This window comes from Hyposmocoma kahamanoa, unplaced genomic scaffold, assembly GCF_003589595.1.
Source record: "Hyposmocoma kahamanoa isolate Upper Pololo Valley unplaced genomic scaffold, ASM358959v1 237, whole genome shotgun sequence".
Taxonomy (NCBI): Eukaryota; Metazoa; Arthropoda; class Insecta; order Lepidoptera; family Cosmopterigidae; genus Hyposmocoma; species Hyposmocoma kahamanoa.
In genome coordinates this window covers 876788-899955 of record NW_020653754.1, presented here as the reverse complement: position 1 = coordinate 899955, position 23168 = coordinate 876788, and the positions used below count along the sequence as shown (strand labels likewise).

General features: G+C 34.7%; 1 protein-coding gene across 1 annotated transcript; it reads right to left on the bottom strand.

Moving 5' to 3' along the window:
• Positions 1-5302: 5302 nt before the first annotated feature.
• LOC113228701 (cAMP-responsive element-binding protein-like 2) lies at positions 5303-11051 on the bottom strand. The gene is made up of 3 exons (XM_026462059.1): positions 10976-11051; positions 9507-9628; positions 5303-7114 (listed from the first exon to the last, which is right to left on the bottom strand). The coding sequence occupies exons 1-3, from the start codon at positions 10989-10991 to the stop codon at positions 7007-7009; spliced, it is 246 nt and encodes an 81-aa protein (XP_026317844.1). The 5' UTR covers positions 10992-11051; the 3' UTR covers positions 5303-7006.
• Positions 11052-23168: the final 12117 nt, after the last annotated feature.

Genomic DNA, 23168 nt, shown 5'->3' with positions numbered 1-23168 from the left:
TAAAATTACAGGCATTGAGAAGTCAGGAGTGTTTGACATCGATTTTAATGGCGTCATACAATTTATTTAGAATGATCGTTTTACTAAAAAGGGACAGATCATCGCCCCACCACTCACTCAACTTGAAATTAATAATTATTACTATTTATTTCCCAAATCCAAATCTTACATTAAATAGACCCATTGTTAAATAATATAAGAGCAATTTGTGTGAGACTGGAGTCCGTACTAGGTACTGGACCTATATTACAGCTCACCAGGCTCTCACCATATTAACAACTAATATTGAACTATTAGTGACGAATGTCAAACGGTTCAGATTAGTAAATAAAACAAGTAGAATTTGTCGCACTAATTTGTAAAGCCAGACCTATTTGAAATAGTGAAAAACGAATGTCATTGTCATTTTCAACACGTTCATCAGAGTTGATTGAAATAATAAACAATATTGAGGCAAAAACCCTATTTAACTTTTTAAGCCGTTTCACTTAGGAACTCACGGTTTTCATAAAAACAAACAATAAGTATCAATTCTAAGTAAATATTAAAATTAAGATTATAAAGTCCACTAACACTACTTATTTATTTGGCCAACCTTTCCATTAGTAATATACAATTTGACTTTCAATAATACAATTAAAATAATGTTTTATAAGCAACGCTCTCTCTTCCTTTCATATAATTTTTTGCTGACTTTCACGGAAATGGTGCACGAAAGGAGCTTGGGGTGCACGAAAGTAGCTTGGGGTGCACGAAAGGAGCATGTTGTGCACGAAAGGTGCTTTTTGTGCACAACGTACCATGCACCCTGGGCAACAATCGGTTCGACAACAAGTACGAAACAAGTTCGCAAATCCTTTCACCAATCCAAGCATAACAGTTAATGCCATCCATACGATATGAAGAAGAAGACTCACTTCAAAACGAAGATTCTCAATTATTAAAGTATATTAAATTTATTATTTATACACTTAGGAACAACTTTCGCGAATATTTATTAGGTAATTGTATCTGGGGGTCTACACTCGATCTCCGTCCGACATCCGTCCGGAACAATTACTGCCAAATAAGCAATACTTGACCAAATGAGAAGACGCGTGATGCGAATGAAGCTTCACATTGGATACTTGTCTTTTAGTTTTGTCGAATATTATTTGACAGTAATTGTTTCGGACGGATATCGGACGGAGATTGAGATTAGCCCCCCTGAAAACGGTGATATTTATTCACGTGAAACTCCACATTTGCAGTTTGAATAATCCGGTAATAGATTTTAAGGATACAATATCATCTGTTAAATTAGGTTTTTTTCGAGCCAAGGCTTTGCTACTTATTTCTCATATTCAAGTCCAGAAAAATGTAAATGACTGTAATATATTATATACTATACATAAACTTTAATTTGTTTTTCTTAAAGATTGGGATTAATAAATGACTATATCGTCGCTTTACTTTCTGACACTCGTATCTTAAAATATAAAGTTACTGAAATGCGAAAAAAGGGATTGTATATGCAAATTTTGCAGGTCGATTTCACATCACATTTCCTTCATATTCACATACTGGCTTTTACCTATTTCTTAAAGTAATGCCTCCAAATTAATAATAAATTTATAATAAATAAAAAGTTTTGCCATCTCCTGAATAATCACTCTTTATGAGATATGAGTTTGAGAAAGTAAGGCTAAGTATATCGATATGTCAAAAAGTACATTTTGGACATCCTTGACTCGGCGGTTATTTTGATAGGTCCGAATATAGTTTCCGGAAGGTTCCATGGTTCTGGAGATATCGATGTGAAAAAATCTTGGCAATTAGGCTTTTCATACTCAAAATCTTATTGTATGCTAGAAAAAGAGAGATAGAGCAAATATAAAACTGTAAAGTACACTTATTCGCTAAAAAGATGATACCCGAAAAAGCGTTGGAAGAAGAAGGACGCTTCAGTCGGAAAGTATTTGGAATTTGGTGCGAATAGAAACATTTTGTTTTTAATCGGATTTATCAACTTTTGACCAAGAACAGGAGGTTTGTTTTCCCCGTGTATTATATGTATAAATATATAGTGGTTCAAACTTTCACGATTTTCATACATTATTTGATTTTAAATTCGGGACTTAATCGTGTATAAAACATATTTTATTTATCGCGATGTTTCGGACGTGGTGCAACGTCCATAGTCTCGAAAGGACCGAAAAGTCGATTTAAATAAAATACGTTTTTATACACGATAAAGTGTAAAATCAAATAATACGTATTATGTAAATATGTTCGCTATATTATGGTTCAAAATTACTGAACACATTTCCATTATTATAGCACATTTGAATTAGCAACACACGGTACAATTAAATTCGGTTTTTATTGGCATACTTTCTTAGTTTTAACTCTTAAACAGAATGAATATGAAATGTAAGTTAAATGTTTATGATTGAACATTAAATCATATTAAATTTGAATCATCAGCAATTTGCAATGGGTCATCATCATACACGTTCCACTGCGGGACACAGGTCTCCTCCAACGAAGAGTTTAGTTTATAGTTCGCCATCCTGGTCCAATGCGGGTTGGTGACTTTCTATATGTTCGATGAGGGTATACAATTTAAAATACCTACCAATTTAAATTCGCACCAAAACGCCAATATAGAAAGATCTAATATTATGTTATTATCCATAATCGATTTTATCACTCCCTTGACGAGTATGCCATCTAAGATGGCGCTGATATGCTAATAAAAACTTAGCGAGAAGCAAAGATAAAAGCATCATTCTTTTATATTATCAATGGGGACTATAACTGCTTATTTCTCCATATAGATGGCGTCCTACAGGCTTTTAATGATCAACCAATAAAACATTACGCTTTTACGGTTATTTTCATCTATGACAGCATTGTGTTGTGCTAATAAAAATGTCTGCCAGAAGCAAAGATAAAAGCACCAACTTTATTTGTCATTTAGGTATAAAACGGCTATTCTCCTATTTTATTTATCTATCTTTGATATGACGAGTACGAGTCTCGAGCTTATGAGAATGCGAGCGACATTATCGATGGAAAAAATTAATAGATATTTCTATATTAAACAAACGAAAGTAGAATAATCCCTGTGTATACATGTTTTCAATAAATTATCGAAAACTTTTTATCGATATATACCTCATCTCTAGCAAATGCAATGCAATGAAGTAACCTTTGCACGTTGTCGTAAAAAATGTTTTTTCGCTTATTTCTCACAAATAAACATTGATTTGGTGTTATTTTTACTTTAATTCAATATATTTACTTAAAAGCTAGCTCATTCAAAACCGACGCTTTTAAAAATAATAACTAAATTAGTGTACGTTGTTATGAGGTTATGTTTTGTACAATATTATGAACTGTCACAGGGATCATTCTAGATTATTTTTAGTATAACATGTGTTGTTTCTGCAATTAATATTGAGGCAAGTTGATAATTTGTTAGTAAAATGGGTTTAGAAGTTTGGTCATATTTGCAGAATTTCTTATCAAAATACAAAAGTTATATAACCCTTTTTTAAATTAAATAATAACGAAAGTATTTTCTAAGGTTTTTTCGCTTGTAAACAAATATTTGCACATTAATTCTCAAGCAATTTTCTTTTGTCATTTTTATCCGCAAAACAATGATATTTTTATCTTCTCTTCGTTGATCTTAAATATTCGCTTCATTTATCTTAAATATCTATGTAACTATTAAAAATTAACTTGCATGCCTTTTTAGAATATAGGTATATCTAATTTACATATAAAAATAATTTGGCATTTTTTTAAACAATATAAATTCGTTAAACTAATCCGAAACTCACGAAACACCGAAGATAAATATTTACATTTGCACGTTCAGGAAATTTAAAAATAAAGTTAGGAAGTAATAATTCGTTCAAAGCTTAAAATACTTTTAAGGGGTCACCATACTTATCAGAATCGGCTTGAGATGGTCAGAAAAAGCTATTATAAAGCTTTTTGTGACCGGCTCATCCTGACTCTACATCGACAAGTGTGATGACACCCTTAGGCGCTGTTGTTTCTAACTTATAAAAAATATTAAAGATGATAAGGTGCTATTATTATAACAACAAAGCAATATACTTAAAACATTTCTTTTTGATTCGTACGGTACGTTATATTATATTAAAATTCTACTTTTTAACTATCTGCATCATACCGTTACTCTATACTATTGTAAATTTATACTTGCACAAAATAAGGGTGCCGATTCTTTTTCATAATTGTCTTAACTAAATCGGCGCTCAATATAATATTGTAATAAACACGCTTATAATTAAATGCATTATTGATACTAACTCATACTTTAGATCTAAATATATTATCGTAATATGTATAATTATGTATATACAATGGCCAAACACTGCTACGAGTCGCGCAGCGTTCAAACGTTCTTCGTAACGTATTGCATGCATTGACTTACAAATAAATGGACGACGTGTCTAATACAAAAACCACGAAAAAATGTCCCAAGTCAACCTATTTAAACGTAGTGACATGTAAAGGAATATGAAAAAGCTAAAACGTTGAATTTAAATTGTAATGTCATCGCAGTACTGTCTAATTTTGCTTGCTTCGCTGTCAGTCGAACAAACGAAGACTAAAGCGTGAATGACGCTCTGTATACGATTTTAACGCCCTATGAGTTCGGACACTTTTTAGCGCGGACCCGACGTCCATATAATTGTAAGTCAATGATTGCATGACTCATATAGGGTAACCACCTTATTTGTGATATGACAAAGAAACTAATGCTATTCATGATTATAACTGCCGATTTAAAATCATTTACTATGGTTATTTCAAACGAAGCATGGAGAGAATTCGTGTGTCAGTACACCCAAACGACGCATTCTTTTTACAAAAGAAATTTGTTAATAAAAGTGTCAAAAAATCCAGTCAGATTAAATAACTTTTAAACATTCTTTTTTTCATATATTACATTCCTTTTTCAAAGGCTTGCAAACAGCCTGTTATATATATGAACTTATTTCTTGTAAGTTATTGCTACCCCAAATAATATAACAAGATGTATCTTAGATCCATTGTAACCTTTAGATGGTCGCTAAATGATACAATAGATCAAATGCTGGACCTTATATTAATAATAATTGTATAATTAAGTACTTGCGAAAAAAATTATATATAGAGAGAATAATACTTATATTACTGAAAATAAGGGCCAATGTTAATAATATAAAGTTTAAATAAGATAATCAATTTTTCAAACAAGGTTGTACATTCAGGAAATATTATTTGGGCCGATCGTATACGGATTAGGGATACACTAAACTTGTGTATAAGGTAAAACTTTATTTCCATGCAATAAGAGCGAAAAACGCAAACTGAAAAACTGAAGTCAAAAGTTCAACGCCTTTTTGCTCTTGCATAAAGCTTTCTCTGAGCGGCTCAAGCCGTTTCTGCGTTTATAAGTGTGATGATTCCATTACACGACACAGAATTTTGTTGCGTCGCCATTTTAAATTTGTCTTCTTTTCGTAATTTTTTTAATAAATATAAAAAACAAGGCTTACAAACACTTGTCTATGGTGCTTCAATGGGTAGTAGAGTAAGCGATCTTAATACATTTTAATTGCTGTATATGTTCATATCGGGTAATTGTCCGAAACGTTTCAAATGGTACAATTTTCTAAAATACTTTTAGAAAACAGCTAAAATATAAGGAGAAAATTGGGAAAATTTCAAGATTTTTTTTTTTTTCAATTCAGATACTTTTTTTGACACAAAATTAGCTGTTCCACACGCGCTCCTAAAAGTATTTTCTATAGTATTCTCTAAATGAATGTTATTTTTTTCACCCGTAACCTTTGATCTTGGAACCTCAAAGTATCGTTCTAGTAGTGCAAGGTATACAGATGTCGCGTGCCGCCACAATAAATTTTCCCAAAGATATCTTCAAATCGATCCGCCCAAATAAAGTTTCGCTAACTACATACCTACTTACTCAACAGAGTACATATATTTAAAAGTAGAACATTATTTCTTTTAACTACACTATTGTATCCCATGATTTTATTTTAAAAAGATTCCGGTCAAGCTGTGTTATTCATCAATCAGTGAAAAAAATCGATTTTATTATACACAATATCGTTTGTCACAATTCGCTTACTATCAGTTGAGACTGTGACGAAGCGTCGCTATTTTACAAGAAAAAATCTTTTTGTAACACTTATAAAAATATGTTATTTATGTTAAATACTAGGAGTGGCTGACAAATAATCTCTTTAAACTGTTGCCAAATAAAATATTTTACTTTTTGTCTCTGCAATGCAGTGTGAGATGTCGATAGCTAATATGTACACGTGAGCGGGAACTACTGTCATTGGATGTTGTCACCGCGCTAAAGTGTCATTGGACGAAAGAAAATAACACGTGGGCGAGAATCATTTGTATAGGATCACATTGATAAATCCCACACCTTTACCTGTTCTAATCGTTACGGGGATTAGAAGACTCGTTGCAAAAATTAAAAGAAAAATAAGTTATAATTTGCATAATTTATCTTAGTATGATTTACTCATCAAATTATATAATTAATTTGTTTTTGGTGTCAGTATCTTTTTTTAATCTTATACATATTACCTATTATTAGTTGTTTCTCATACTGGCCACTATCGCCATGATCGTCTTTTATTTCATAGTTAGGTAGATTATTTTGCAGCCGCCCCTAGTATATTTAGGTAAATGTACGAACAAACTTACAATATAGAATACATATACGTTCATTGAATAAAAATATGTCTAGTGTCCAGTACTTTTTAGATTGTGAATTTAAAATAAAATAATATGTACAAAAAATACATTTTATATTTAAATAAAAATATAAATGTCCAATTTAACTCATAATTAAACAACTTTTAGTTTAACTTTTAAATTCCACAAGTGAAGTTTAATTCCGAAGTACAGACTGACCTGTCGCTGACATGTTGCGGTTCAATTGTGAATTCGGTCAAATTTAGAAAGGCTTTATTTCTTCCTGCTTTACGACTCCCATCTCCTGGAGTAGCGCCTCTATACCATCAGGCATACGCCCTTGGTCCATTTCTAAATTCCATTTGTAATACTGAAACACAATAAAAAATTTACTAAGCATATTTCAAACAATAATTTCCCCCGCGTTGATTCAACCCAGCGGACCTGAATAGGGTTTAAAGCAGTTTAGCTCCTTGTGAAAGACCTTACCTATTTCTGCCGCCAAGCAGTAATGTGAGCATTACTGCGTTCCGGTTTGGAAGGGTAAGGGTGCTAGTGAAATTACAGGCACATGGACTTGTCAACTTATGTCTCAGGACGACGGGCACAGTGGCAATGCCCTTAAGATCTTTGCGATTATCTAAGTGGCACTGCAACTGTTATAGATAGGCGTGTCGCTTACCACCAGGCGCACGTAACTTTATATTATTTTTAAAAAAGTTTTCTCGTGAAGTTTTTTATCGTACTTATCAAATCGCGTTGCACTGTGCCAATCGTCAAAAACACATTTGAAATTGATGAATTAGAATCAGTACAGAGTACTAAAAAGACCGATCTCAAACGTACTGGAATTACATCTATTTGCCAAGAATTTTTGAAATCGGTTACCGGAAAGTGCGCAAACCCGGATTCATATCCTAGTTCGCCACTATACGGAACTTGACACAGGAGATAATAAAAATCGGTTCTCACTAAAAGTATATTGAGAGAGAAAAACACCTAGAATTAGAGAACAGCAGATCAACCATTAAAATAATTGCTCCTGATAGTAAGATTTAGGCGATATTTATAAAAATGAATCTTCATGCGTGAACAGCCACTCTTAGAGGTGGATGATTTTCTTCAAAATTAAATGGGACCACTATGGAGGTACCCTCTTTCCAACAAAAAAGAATCATGAAAATCGGTACACAAATACCGGAGCTATCGCGTAACATACATACAAAAAAAACATACAATCGAATTGAGAACTTCCTCCTTTTTTTGAACTCGGTTAATAAAAGGACAATATTGGAAAAGAAGGACGTCTACGAGAAAAAAGTTTGGGAAGCTCTGGTCTAAACAGTAAATCTGTACGCAGCAGAGGGTCGTAAATTGTGTGTATACTGTGTTTTTATTTTATTTTTTATATACCATACGGTTGCTTGACGTGTACACTAGATTACCTAGTATCAAACTGGGGAATACCATGTACTATGGGTATTAGAGCAACGAAACTCCAGGGCATTACAAACATTTTATGACTACGGTGGTCCAACAGTTTATACTGTGAGCGCTGGACATCGAGTATATAACCAGAAGTAAAGACGAAATGAGGGCCATTCATCCTTGGCACTTTTAAATATCAACTCTCGTTTGCACTGAAATCTAAAAAAAATAATTAAAAAGATGAAATAGTACAGCGCCAACAACTGACCTGTGTGTGCGTCTTCGTATATTCCAAAAATATTCTGTATTTAATGTAATAAAGATAATATCTCTAAATATGGGGGGCTGTTCCATTTGGTGATGTGGGAAAAACAGCAAAATATCTAATTACAAATCAAACGGAATGACATTTCATCGGTAATTAAATATGTAATTGTTCAATTTTCGTCCATTATAGCAAAGCTCAAGTTAAACTAGCGGAGTTGTCACCGTAATGATATGGAGAATAGATTTCAAAAAAATTAAATGACATTTCGTCTCTATTTCTGGTTATATACTCGATGGCACTGGATGAGGAGGTCCCGGGTTCGATTCCCGGTGGGACCAAATTGGGAAACAAACTTTTATAAATTGGTTCTGGGTGTTCTGGGAAGTGCCCCAGTGTGAATTCCGTTGCTCTGGTACTCATAGTATAAGGAATTCCCTAGTCTGAGACCAGACAATTGGTGGGGTTATCTAGCACATTATTATTATTACCCAGAACATTAAACATTGAACCAATTTTGATTTTTTTCCATGTTGGTAATATCAGGAATGAACTAGATTTTAGAAAGATATAATACTAAACATATCATTACAATTATATTTTTAATAAAACTGTAAAAAAGAAATCTTGAGTCACATATCGCACTCCTATTACTATAGTGTTGTAACTCAAAATAAGTGAAATTTAATATTATATCATTACTGAACTTAAAATTTGATTCTCTGCACATCAAAAAACCATCATTAGAATATTGTAAGAAACAATCAAAAGATATCTACTTAACTCAAAATGAGACACACTTTGTGTGAGTTAGTTCTGATCAAAACAATCCCTATTCAAAAACATGAAATTATTTTTTCCATTTTATTGTTAAATGTATTTGAGAAATTGTTTAAGTGTTTATAATAAACTATATTTAATGATTGTTTTTACAGGAAGTGAGTAATTATTTTTTATCGGTTCTGAGAAAGTCCTCTTTTTGAGTTAATACACTGTTATATTAACAGTGCGATATGTGTGTGTGTGTGTGTGTGTGTGTGTGTGTTTTAAAACAAACAATTTAAGGTACCTTGTCCAGTTCCTTTCTCAACGCCAAGACGGCCTTCTCTCTGTCGGCCACCAGCTCCTCCAAGTATTGGTACCGGAGTTTTTTACGCGCGCGGCACTCCCGCGCCGATTGGCGGCTACGTTCTGGAATTTCAGATACAATGCGATTTTATTTAGTTCAAATTTCATAACAGCGCGTGAATATGATGTACACACGAAAATACCATCATCACCACCGACACTCTTCGTTTGTTTGTGGTCAACGTTACGTATTTTCATTATAGAATAGAAATAAAATTTTGTAGATATTATTCATTTTATGAATGTCACGCTGTTATACTATTATGATATTCACCTTAACTAATTCTGCCGCCAAGCAGTAATGTCAGCATTACTGTCTTTCGGTTTTGAAAGGTAAGGGTGCTGGTGAAATTACAGGCACGCGGGACTTGTCAACTTATGTCTGAGGGTGCCCCTTATATCTTTGCGATTTAAAGCTCTGAGTGGCACTGCAACTGTTATGGACAGGAGTGTACCTTACCATCAGGCGCACGACTTGTTTTTATAAAAAAGTGGCCCAAACTAAAAAAAAATGTAGGCACCGAGTTTGTCTCGTCTTTGTCTGCCAGACACGCTGCGGTTTTTTTTTAAAGTGATGAATTACATATTTTGAGATAAGAAAAAAAACCATTGAGATATAAAATGTACTGTGAAAGTCAAGGTTCTCAGTCATCGTCACTTTGCATGTCTTCATTTGACGTCAGTTTAAATAGTAGAGGCTTTCATTGCAGAAGCTATCAAACATTTATTTTTCCAAGACGGAGTACAGTTCAATGCGCAAATGTGTTGCCAGTCACAAAATAAATATCCTATCGACTAAATCTTGCTTATGATTAAGATTCATAAAATTGTAAAAAGCTGTATTTTAAAAATCGACGTAATATTGAAAAAATAAGATTGTGCCTCTGTACTTTACGAATTGATTTCGATACCAATAAGCCAACTGTCAAAAAAAAAGAAAGAAGGCGATAATGCAATGATTAATCATTGAAACGTATGACTTTAACAATTCATTCGTTTGTGCAAAATTTTATCTCCTTTCACAATCTATCGATAAAACTGTCGAAAACAACTCTGCCCGCCTTGTCATCACAAACGTTCTGGTAAGTTTCGAGAAATTGACAATTAGTTTTTTTTTCTTTAAAAAAATGTCAATTACGCTGACTTTGCTTAACAATAAAACTAAATAAGAGAAGAAGAAAAAATCGCTTATATGGGGGTTGTAGATCTTGTTTCGCTTATTCCAGATGTTAATAATTCACCGTCGCCAAAAATGACGATTACGTTAGTTATGTTAAGGAGGGTAGCCCTACAAGACTATTTAAAATTTTATGAAAAATGGCAACCTTGCAAACGTCACTTCCCCTTTCATCTTGAAAAAAAAAATTGTTGTAGACTTTGCTATACCACAGCATAGGTGAAGATACTCACCTAGCTTAGCCTTCATATCTTGTTTATCGAGCTGCGCTTTCCGGCCGGGCCTGCGGCCGCGCTTGCCCCCCTCCCGGCGGTCACCCCCCTCGCCCCCGGAACCCCCCGCTCCCACTGACCCTAACACCCCGCCGCCTACCAACTCCTGCAAAAATAGGAAAGTTTGGTTTATCACATTGTAAGTAACACTCATACATATGTAGGTACTGTCACAGACATTACACGTAGCGAAATTATAATCAAATACTATCGAACTTTATAATCATATAATAAGCAATGCTAATTTAGTGGGACTCATAATTTAGAGGTACGTATTTACATTTGGCAATGTTTAGAAGCAATATTACCCTTGCATATCATAATTACCCTTTCGCTAAGGGCAAAGGAAAACACCGTGTGAGGTTTTCATAGTAGACATAGAAATGTGACTTCAATGATTGTTGTAAACTATAAATCCAAAGTGTTTTTTTTCACGGCATAAGTTTAGTAGCGTAGGTAATTAACTGTAACGGACTTCATAATTACGGTGTACGTAACTCGTGACGACCCAAATTAGTCATTAACATGTGCTGGTTTCGTTAAGACAACAACAGTTCATGTTTTTTACGATATAGATGAGCAATAGGACATTTTTATTTCTTTATATAAATGATCCAGGCAACACCAATTTTATCTGGTCTGAAAATAAGGAATTCCGAAACTGCGAGTATCTACTCAAAGCACCCAGATCACAGCCAATTTAGGGAATTCGTTTTCTCAGGGGATTGTCTTCCGAATGAGCAGTAGAGTTTAATATATGACGATTTCAAGTGTAATTGGTAGGCCAATAGTAATTTGCTTACCTATGAAATAAAGATGATATGAATTTTGAATATATGGATTCGAATTCAATTGTTCCTCATGAATCACGCGTAGTGCTAACCACTGGATTACCGGTCCCTGAATGACATAACTAGTCATCCCTAGAGATGTGCGCCGATTACAAAATCGTTAGCGGCGGCGTAATCGGCGTTAAATGTAATAAATGTTAAAAAAAAACACCGAAATGTTGTGTTAATTCTTGCATTAATTTTGACAGTTTTATATACCTTAAATTGAAAATCCGTACCTGAGAAGCATTACACTGTAAGCGCCATTTTTGTAATTTTATTTGGGAAGCAATTTTATGTCGAAAAATAGTTAGTATGACAATTAGGGTAGCTCGAAAGGTTATTAAAACTCAATTAGTTTTATTTCAAGCCATTCTAAATGTTGTACATGTTGCATTTCGGCACAAAATCGCGTCCTCTGTAAAATTACAAAAATAGCACTTACAGTGTAATTGCTTATAAGGTACGGAAATTAGCAGGCAATGTACTACGGCGTTTGACAGTCCACAATCAGGTTTCATACACCATCTAGTAGAAAAATCGTCAATGTGCCTACCAATTTCAATCAAGTATAAATAAGACGAACGTAGATGGGAATCTAATTCCTTATAATAGTACAGAAATACGATACAATAACTTTTTTTTTATAAAAAATAACAAACAGTACAGAGTATTAAAAAACCGAACTCAAAACTTCGTGGAATTACATCTATTTGCCAAGTTTTATTGAAATCGGTTACCGGGAAATGCGCGAAAACGAATTTATTATGTATGTTAGAATTTTGTATGTATAACGCATTTGTGATTTGACGATACTTTATTTGTAGGGAAGAGGGTACCTACGTAGTGGTCCCATTTAAATTTGAAGGAAATATTCCTCGTCTAAGGTTGACAAACTAGGTCTCAGCCTGGCCTTTGCCAGGGCGTTTATTATTATTAAACTTAAAAACCAAGAAGTTTTAACAGGTTCATTATAATTCGTTTTGACGAGAAAATTGGATGAATCCGGTTTCGTTCACTTTCCGGTAACCGGAATTTCAATAAAACTTGGTAAATAGATGTAACTCCTCTAACTTTTGAAGTCGGCTTTTTTAATACTCTGTACTGAGATTATTTGTATCTAATCATTTTTTGTATGATATGTTTGACGTTCAAAATCAGTCAGTCAATGAATGATTAACAATGGAACCGATACTATCAAAATAAAATAAATTTTAAATCATCGCCGGCGGCGGCGGGCGCGGCGCGCATCTCTAGTCAACACCACGATGCATTGATCGCGATGCACTGAAAGTACGCCTGCGCTCAAACTCCGGTCGGTTAATTTGAGCGACGTCATGCCTTCCCGCATACACGGACACGTAACGACAAACTCCCAATACAATGGCGTTTGGCTATAACAATTACATTCTTCGTGCACCAATTTCAACACTGACGATGTTGTTGTAGACGTGCGTCACGAACGTGCACGACCGCGCCTTTTGTTTGTGCCACTTGGTAACACTCGAGAACTCACTTTCCTTGTTAAATACTGAGTAACTCTTGTCGCTTGAGTTCTTTCACATTTACATTACTTAATATTACGGTCACATTATTTAGGGAATACAATCTATTTCATAATGATGAATTTTCTTTGGTCGAGCGCGAACAATCAACAACACCTGACGATGTGTCGTAGAGAGGCGAAACATGTGTCGGGTGTATTTTTTTTAATGATACCAAGTAGAGGGACGAACAAGTCGTGTGTCTCGTGTTAAGAGTCTATACTACCTCAGCTCGAATTAAAAATTTTCCCATACTAATACTGTTCATTTTGCTCGAGTCGAGCCGCAGGGACACTTGGCTCTATTTCAGAATTTATTCTTTTACTGCCTCCGTGGCCGAACGGTTACTATACTGGACTGCCACGCCGAGGTCCCAAGTTCGATTCCCGGGCCGGGAGGAACATTTGTATGGCCTACATTTATTTCTCTCGTGAGTTTGGGTTTAATTTGCGGTTGTCTGTGTATGTCCATGGTACCCGCGACACAGGGTTTTCCTAATGCGGGGTTATGTTGAGTGTGTGCGTTGTTATTATTATTATTTTACAAACGAACTTAAAGCCATTTGAAAAATGTATATCGTATAGTATTCGTGTTCTATTTAGTGCACTTGTCGGGTCGGGTGCATGGCGGGCGTAATACCGTATATTTATAAATACTCGCTGTTCTCCCGACCTGACACGGGCCCGACCCGCACCCGTTCTTTGTGTGTTTCACGCTTAAGATACTTGCCGATTGTCGGCCAGGGTGCGCCAGACGTTCAAGAAAGGAATGGTCTCCTCTTGTGCACCATGCTAGTTACGCATGCGCATACTATACAACCCAAAAGACGCGCAACATGTACACAACACCATTAAATTTGACGCTGAAAAGTTCACCATTCTAACAAAACGCAGTGTTCAAAGGACTTAGAAAAAAACTGACTGTTTGTGTTATTAAGAATCGAGCTAATAAGGCTTTGCTACCTAAAGAATTTATGTCAATGACGTCACACGTTATAGAAAGCTCGCTTTTCAACAAATGTCACTTTTCAAGTGTTTATTTAAATTGAACCTTATACAAACGTCATAATCACATATAGTCATTATATAAATATTTTATGGTTCACAAACCCGTGTATCTCCTCTTCTATTGTTGTGTAGTTTTCTATTAATGTCACAATGACCAGGGAAGTTGAGTAACAGTAAAGCTTAGCGATGCGCGGCTTTGAATGTTACTAATACTAATCATTCGAATGGGCAAATCATTCGCCTAAGTCGAATCCATCATTCGACTCGAGTCGAACGATTAACAATATCGAATGCCGAAATTATTATATCGTAACACCTCATTCATCATGTCCGTACCAAAATATCCCTGTCCCCCATCACATTTACAGTATTTACCATTATGTCAGAGGGGGCTAGGTGATCACGAGCAGAAATGCTCTATGGAATCTATGGATTAGTACTACTAATTAGTAATGAATGATCATTCAATCATTCGAATACGAAAATTAGTAGGTTACTAATTTTGGCAGGATTAGCGATTACTAATGAGTCGAATATCGAAATCATTCACAATCGCGCATCGCTAGTAGAGCTCTAGTGAAAGAATTCGTCCAGAGAAGTACTGCCACGTTCCCTATTTCTGCCGCCAAGCAGTAATGGGATCATTACTGGCGTTCCCGTTTTTGAAGGGTAAGAGTACTGGTGGAAGTACAGGCACAATGGATTTAGCAACGTATATCTCAGTATACTATAGTACTGTAATTGGCTCCAGTTAGCTTTAACTAATTTTAATACAAAAATTATTAAGCTGATGTTGTTGTAAATAAAATAAATAAAATATGTATTAGAACTTAATTTCTTTTTACATTATGTGTAAATGTACAAAGGTCCATTACTTAAAAAGAGTAGTACAGTACAGACCGTTCAATAACAAAACATTATATTCACTTCATACTTCTTAAAGTTCTTTCTACATATTTATTCACGTCTCGTTGAAAAAAACCAAGCTTATTATTCATCTTGCACAATAATGCACTTTATGCATTTACAATAAGAAAGCCATTGTATCTAAGAGACGTAGGTCTGCCAATTGACGAGCGTCTGAGTAATGAGGCTTCAGTGTCAACGAACCATGTTGTATGATAGAGTTGTTTGTCGCGCCTTTTCAAGTTATCATCGATTTTGCGCGTGCCTTTTTACAATACAAGTCGAAGAATTGAAGTACCTATCTCTCAAGTATATTAAATACATAGTTTGATACACAATTTATAATAAACTGGACTAAAGAGCACAAACCGAATGTTTTATTGTATACGCCAGTACGTGGACAGCACAAAAATATTACCGCACACAAAAATGTCACCACTTCCTTTGTGCCATAGTTGCTTTATTTATTTTATTGTTTTAAGAAAAAAATATACAAAAATATTATAAAACACCGTTAAACCCTACTTGAGTTTGTCTTGATGCCATTCATTCCTTCTGCTACGAACGAACTAATATAAAATATTTAAAACAAATCCTATATATCAATCCTACAAGTAGGTAGACATTGTATTTATCTTTATTTGGAGGTATACATTGTCCAACAATAAAAAGAAGCAACGGCAAAGTATTTTTATATTCCACTAGATACTGAGCGAACCGTCCAGAAACAGGTTTGTTAACAAGTGTACAGAATGCTCCAAAAACAAATGTTAGCACATTAAGTAAAGAATAAGTTTAATTTTAAACTTATTCTAGCTTAGAACTTAAACCTTATTGGTAGGTCAATGTATTCTAGACATTATTTAAGGAGTAAAATTTTATGACAAAAATTAGTGTCTGAACATTATCTGTGTATGTTGAAAAATACTTTTGAGTACGATTTCAATATTTTTATGATTGTTTTGATAACGAATTTCTTTAGGTGATTTTAGATTAATTTGTTCTGGTACAATATATTCAGATGTTCGTTTGCCATAGTAGTTGTTAAATTTAGGCTTTTGCAATATTGTTTTGGTTATTTGTCTTGTAATTAAATTGTGAGATATTAGATGTTGAATTTCAGATCGAAACTATTGTTCTTTTAAAATTTGGAGTCTATATTTTTAATGAATAGAGATAATTTTAGAATATTTAGATATTTCGTTATCATTGGTTATTTTATTTTTAACATTGTAGGGTAGTATCATTTTCAATAGTCTCAGTTGCAGTTAAATGAGAAGAAAATGTACGGCCATAGGACGTTAATCCATATGATATTATACTCTCAGCCAGTGCCGTATACATTGTGATTCTAATATTAAAAGGTATTCTATTACGGATGATGTAAAATTTTGCCTATATAGCTCGTAATCTGTTGCAAACCCAATCAATGTGAGGACCCCAGTTAAAATTATTATCAATTATAACACCCAGATAGTTTAGTTCTGTTACCTGCTGTAGCTGCACGCACTTGTATTGTACGTCAGTCGATTTTGCGTGCAAGCATTGGTGACTATGTCCTGTGATGGAAACAGAACTTACCGTTTTATTGTGACACGAGTGTATGTAACAGTTCCGTTTTTTCGTTATTTAGAACAAGTCCAGCATCGTGGGACTATGCTTATACTGATTCATCGAGTATTTATATACTCGATGTCTCGATGTACTGGATTCAATATAAAATGGCCAATGTAAATCATTGAATTTTGTCAGTACGTAATGTTCATATTTCGCTATGGAGAAGCAGTAGGCGGCAACTATATACATAGGGCGCACTATAAGTTTCCGGAACTGCCCACTTATATAAACAATATTTAAAAAGTAATTACAACATTTGAAAATGGAACTCTGGCTGTAGAATACAGTTTGTTTCATCTGACTGTCACTTGTTTTTATATTGTGGCGTCATTTTAGAAATTGGTTGTCTACATCACCATGGAATTTAACTCGTGAAAATTTTCTTAGTATGATTTTCTACGACTTTAAGTGTAATTTCACAGCTCAACAGAGCTTCGCTCGGCTTCAAACTGCTTTTGGTGATGAAGCACCATGCAAGGCGACTATTTATAGCTGGTTTGCAGAATTCAAACGCGGTCGTGTGAATTTCAGTGACGAATTTCGTGATGGTCGCCCGTCAACTGCTGTGAACAACAAAGACATCGATGCTGTGCGCCGTATGATCAAAACAGACAGGCAACATCTTTAGGCTATATGTAGACTCCTATATTTAACAAGATGTTATCTAATTATGTATTGCAATATATCATATTTCTGCAATTATTGTTGAGGAATGCAATACAGTGAATGATCTCAGGCCTGCTGTAGAATGGCTTGTACTTGTATTACGCAAATTTCAAAAATACAAATGCCTACAGGATCTCAAACAGAGGCCCTTGGTTCTAATCCGGGCTTGCACCTCTGAGTTCTCGAAATTTAATTTGAAGTTTACGATGGGCTTGCCGGTGAAGGAAAACATCGTGATGAAAACTGCACGTCGAAGAAGGTTCACAACCCTTGGAAAACGTGTGAAGTCCCCAACCCGCTGTCCCAATGTGACCCAATGGTCAGCGTTGCGAATTATGGCCTAAACCCTCGCCTGAGAGAAAACCCGTGCCCAGCAGTGGGACGTGTTTTCTTCAATACTATAATTTCCCCTTACCATCACCCGGGGATTAGGCGTAGGCTTGGGTTTCACCCCTATGTCGTGGACATTCCAATGATTCGTACGAAGCGTTACGCTTCCACATTTATATGGCGAACGGCTATGGGGTGGAATTCTGAACGTTATAAACTGGGGCCTTTTCAAAGCGAAAGTGAATAGGCATTAGTTAGGTGTGCATGCTCCATCGTCGACCTCATCGTCAATTTCTATCAGGTGAGATGGAAGTCAAATGCACACTTATATATATATATTTTTTGTCAATCTACAGAAATTACGAAGTTCCTGAGAGGTAGAAGTTCCAAGACACATGCGAAGTTAAAAACATCTTAGTGCATTATAATTTTCAATCTACAGATTGATTTGGGGCAATACTCCATGGCGAATCTACAACAATTGTCTTTTTAACGGAACGAGTTATGCACTAATGGACTGACACGAGGTTAGAGACCGGTTTACATTGAGCCAGTAATTGGACGCAATGCTTGGGCTTTTTGTTTCAGCCAGTGGGTTTGTGTAAAGGCGATCTATTAACCAATATAACGAACTGGGTTGAAACTAGTGTCCTAAACGCGCCTAAACCAGCATAAACGTCGAACGTGAAGACAACATGCATGCTATGGCAAATCTTCGTTTTTTTGTAAAGCTGTGGCCTGGGTTTCGAAAATGATTTAGATAATTTCAGGCTGATTATTAAGAAACTTTCTAGACGTTGAGTGTGGCTCTGCTGTTACTATAGTCGTCACAAAATAAGAGGCACCTTTTGATACTTATCATAGCAACTTAAATAGGGGCGTGAACTAATATATCGGTAACAGTATTAAACGATTCTCACAAGAAATCGATACGAAATTTTATGAGACTGTGATCGTTTAGATTAGTTTTCGGGTAATTGGTTTTCAGTTCTACATAGAACAATTAACATTTCTTTAAGCAATATAGAGTTAAATATAAATAATAAGTAAGTAAGTATTTTAAACGATCACAATGACAACCAGTAATTGTTGTTGTAATGTAGTTACATTAACAGAGCTCACAAGGACAACCTGTAGTTAAATCGCAAAATTTTAAAGCAAAACAAAAAGACTGCACTAGTTTAAATTTGTATTCACTTTCAGAAGATGAGCCAAAATCATCCGTAGAGCCAGTACTTATTACCTGTATGCATAATTATTTTATTTTCAATCGTACTATCAGTTTTAACACCTCTGTCAAAATCAAAATTAAAAGTCAATATTTGTGAAATTGAATTGAATCGAAGAAATTCGACGATTAATTTATTACAACACTATTATTGGAATAAATTAGATTGAGGACGTAATTGTTTTTAAGACGTTTCGAAGTAACTCAAAATTGCACTTCATTTGGGAATTCATGCGAAAATAATGCTTGAAATATGTTCTACCATATTATATTTCATGCTTCACTAAAATTAATGTATTTTTAAAATCCATTAAGTTAATAATTGCGTTTACTGTTTCATTGATTGCATTCAAAGTTACATAGGTACTATTGTCTTCCGTGGCTGTCATTGTACTTATGTCAACTAAGCTGGAACAAAAGCCAAAATACTGATCTCAGGCCAGCTACACAATGGCCTATTCGAACTTATTACCTCTAAGAGGTTTTCATACCATGGCCATAATAACTACTCATCAAATTTGGTATTAGAGCTTTAACTACGCAGTTCGTTTTAATTCGCGCTTTGAGAAACGACAGGAGTGTGACATTCAAAACTGATTTTACTCCTAAGAATGGTACGTCGTCCGAAGAATTTTAGAAACTATACTTTGATTACACGAACAATAATGGTGGAGGCAAATCCCAGCGCCAGTACTTCAAGATCAATATATCAGACCCATTGTTTGAAAAATCTCAAATTATAAGCTGTATGTATATTGTCTGGAGCATTCTATATATTCCCATCAAGTTTATCTGATGATAGTCAAGGTAAAATCAAAATGAGAAATGTAGAAAAACGTATTGTATGTAAAAGAAATACAGTAGAGTTTTGTTTGGGTATTCTAACTATGCGTGACAAAAAATAACAGTGATATCGGTTGGTCATATTTCCAGATTTAAAAATAGTTTTCAAACTCCTTGGAGAGTTCTACAGAGTAAAAATAAACGCATGCAAACTGATTTCTCTTTTCTTCCTTATTCATAAATTTGGAATAATGATGGTTACTTTTTTCGTAGTTATATTGCTTCTAAATTTAAAGATGATACCAGCCAGTATAGTAACTTAATAAAAAAAATCGTTATTTAAGTATGTTAATTCGTTAATGTATTTCAAATTGCTAGTGTCAGTTTATGAGTAGGTATTGCTTGCAGTTTGGATAATAGATATGGAGAGATATTCGAAAGTAGACTTAAATATTTGCAAACAAAGATAAGGGACTCAATTCGTAAAAATGCGATATAAATTGTACACATACATATTTATTGATGTTGACGAAAGATAAATTTGCTGCGTCACTTATTTGCTTGATTTTCGGCACGTGTAAATCGGTTTTCAAAACAATATGCTAATTGAAACCAAAAATTAATTAATTCGACTAAATATATATTCAATCGAAACAATTAAAAAGCATTTGTTGTCAAAAGAACAAAAAATTCAGAACGCATATTGCGCATTTAAAATATGCCGGTCGGTTCCGGTATCTAAGTGAAAATTTGCGTAGTACATTCCGGTTAAAACCTTGATCTAGACTACTTGACATGCGCAAAATATTGATGTAGGTCTGCACATAATTGCAACAGCATACAATAGTATATGCCGTGTAATACGCAGTTCGCTTGTTTCTCGGTTAGCAACAAAGCGCCGGCGATACAAAACTGCGTCGTTCACAACCCATGTACATTTTGTGCGGCGTAGTAACTTTCAATTTCATAACCTTAAAATAAACCTAATGTAAACATTACTAACACTGTAATTAAGCTTTATTTCACCGCCGGTGACTACGTAGTAAACATCTATATGTATTTTCTCACAAGAATCTTGTAGGAAAGTGATATTGACTTACGTTTTGATGTAATAAACGCGGTGCCGTGTCCGACTTAGTGACTGCCTCAGCACAGACTGTTCGGCGTTTTGCGCCGCGATCGGTTCGCGTTGCGCAGAGCGACAGGGCAGAGCTAAACCGCGCGTTCTCTTTTTAAAAAGCAAAACTGTTTTAAACGAATACAGTTTCAAAAGAGAATTTGGGAGACTACAGAGAGGTACACCTCGAGAGTGAAACCACACGAAGTGTCGCAACAAGTTATTGTGCTCCCCACCATGAGCAAAGTGACCTTATCGTGTTGCACTCGGTAACAGTGAATGATATAGATGCCTAGTAGTACTTGTGCGTCGCAGTTGGTGATATTTTTATTGCCTCACTATAATACGACTAACATTAAACGAACAATCCCTTTCAATACTAAATTTTTATTGTTGGAGTATCATTGTTTTAGACGATACGTAAATGAATAATTAATATGTCACTGTAAAAAAAAATAAATCGAAGTCTTCATCGGTCTTGAGGAATCTTTAATTTCGTAATTGGATATTATATTTTTTATAAATAAAATTTATTTATGGCGCATCTAGATTTTGTAAAATGACCTTAATGTCCTATGCAAGGTCAGTCTGAACATCTGTCGCATTAAATAAAAGATCGTCTCCGAATTAGCACATTCTTTAGGTTTTTGTTTAGATTATTATTATACTTTTATTAATTTACAAGACTCTAGTCATTAATAATGTACAATATTAATTAATTTATAGCATAAAACTTATTAACACAGATCGGTCAATCTCGGACATGTGTTCAATACCCAATTTTCGTGACAATTTTTATTATTCAAGTATTCGATTATTTTATCGTGCAATATATTAATATTAAATATTTAAATAATAAAAATTGCCGCGAAAATTAGGTAGTGAACACCAGTCTGAGAATGAACAAAAAAATTGTTCACAATAAAAAAAAACCACACCAATTATCCGGTATCAAACTAGGTACGCTACCCAGAACACCTACACCAGAACCAAGTAAGAAAAGTTCATTTCCCAAATTGGTCCTACCGGGAATCGAATTAGGGACCTCCACATCCTTGGGTCGCCGAGGTCGTCAAATTTTTAATAAATCGATGGTTTTTTTTTTTGCTTTATTTTTTCAGTTTTCACGCTACCTTTGTCAATGGAGATGTTAATGACAGTGGTAGCGGAAAAATTATCTCTTTTACAATTCGTCATATCTCCAAAATTACCTGGAACTCTATATTCGGTGACAACTACGCAGATGCTACCCTACGTCGTTAACAAAAATATAACTGCATTGTTATTATAGACGCTTTATCATTCGTCACGATTCGCCCTTCACTGACACATACTGCGTAATAAGATATAACTGCGAATATGCTAACCTAGGTCGTCAATGGTAATGACAATTTACAATGTAAGAGAGAAGCAGTGTACTACACAATAGTTATTTTACAATTCGTCACATTTTGTACCACAATATGTCATAATTCTTTGTTGAAAATTGTATCTTCCGTTATTAACATAGAGTTGAAACTTCTAGTTTCGAAAATAGCAGACGTGTAGGTTTGTATTAGCAGTAGACCTCCTTGTGAAAGAGTTCGTCCAGGGAAATACTGCCACCTTATCCATTTCTGCCGCCAAGCAGTAATGTGAGCATAGGGGTGCTGGTGGCACATGGGACTTGTCAACTTATGTATCAGGATGACGGGGGCAGTGGCAGTGATCTTCAGATCTTTGCGATTTAAAGCTTTAAGTGGCACTGCAACTGTCAGGCCTCCTCCACCGTCATTTGATGTCATAAAAAAATTGTGTTTATTTATACATTATTATTATTGCCTAGGTGTGCTCGCGATTATATATACACAAATATAATATCACCAACGTACCTCATAAAGTATGCGACCAAATAACATACCGTAAAGGGAAAAATATCTTGACAAAATTTTATTTAAAATTTTTATTGAATTGATATTCAATTATTTTTTATGTGAAATTACTCCACTAGTTTGTTATAATTATTAATGCGGATCGAAGGAATTATCTTAGTATTAATAATTAATACAAAGATCGATCGATCGAAGATCGAAATAACTGCCTCCGTAGCCGAACGGTTACCACGCCGGACTGCCACGCAGGGGTCC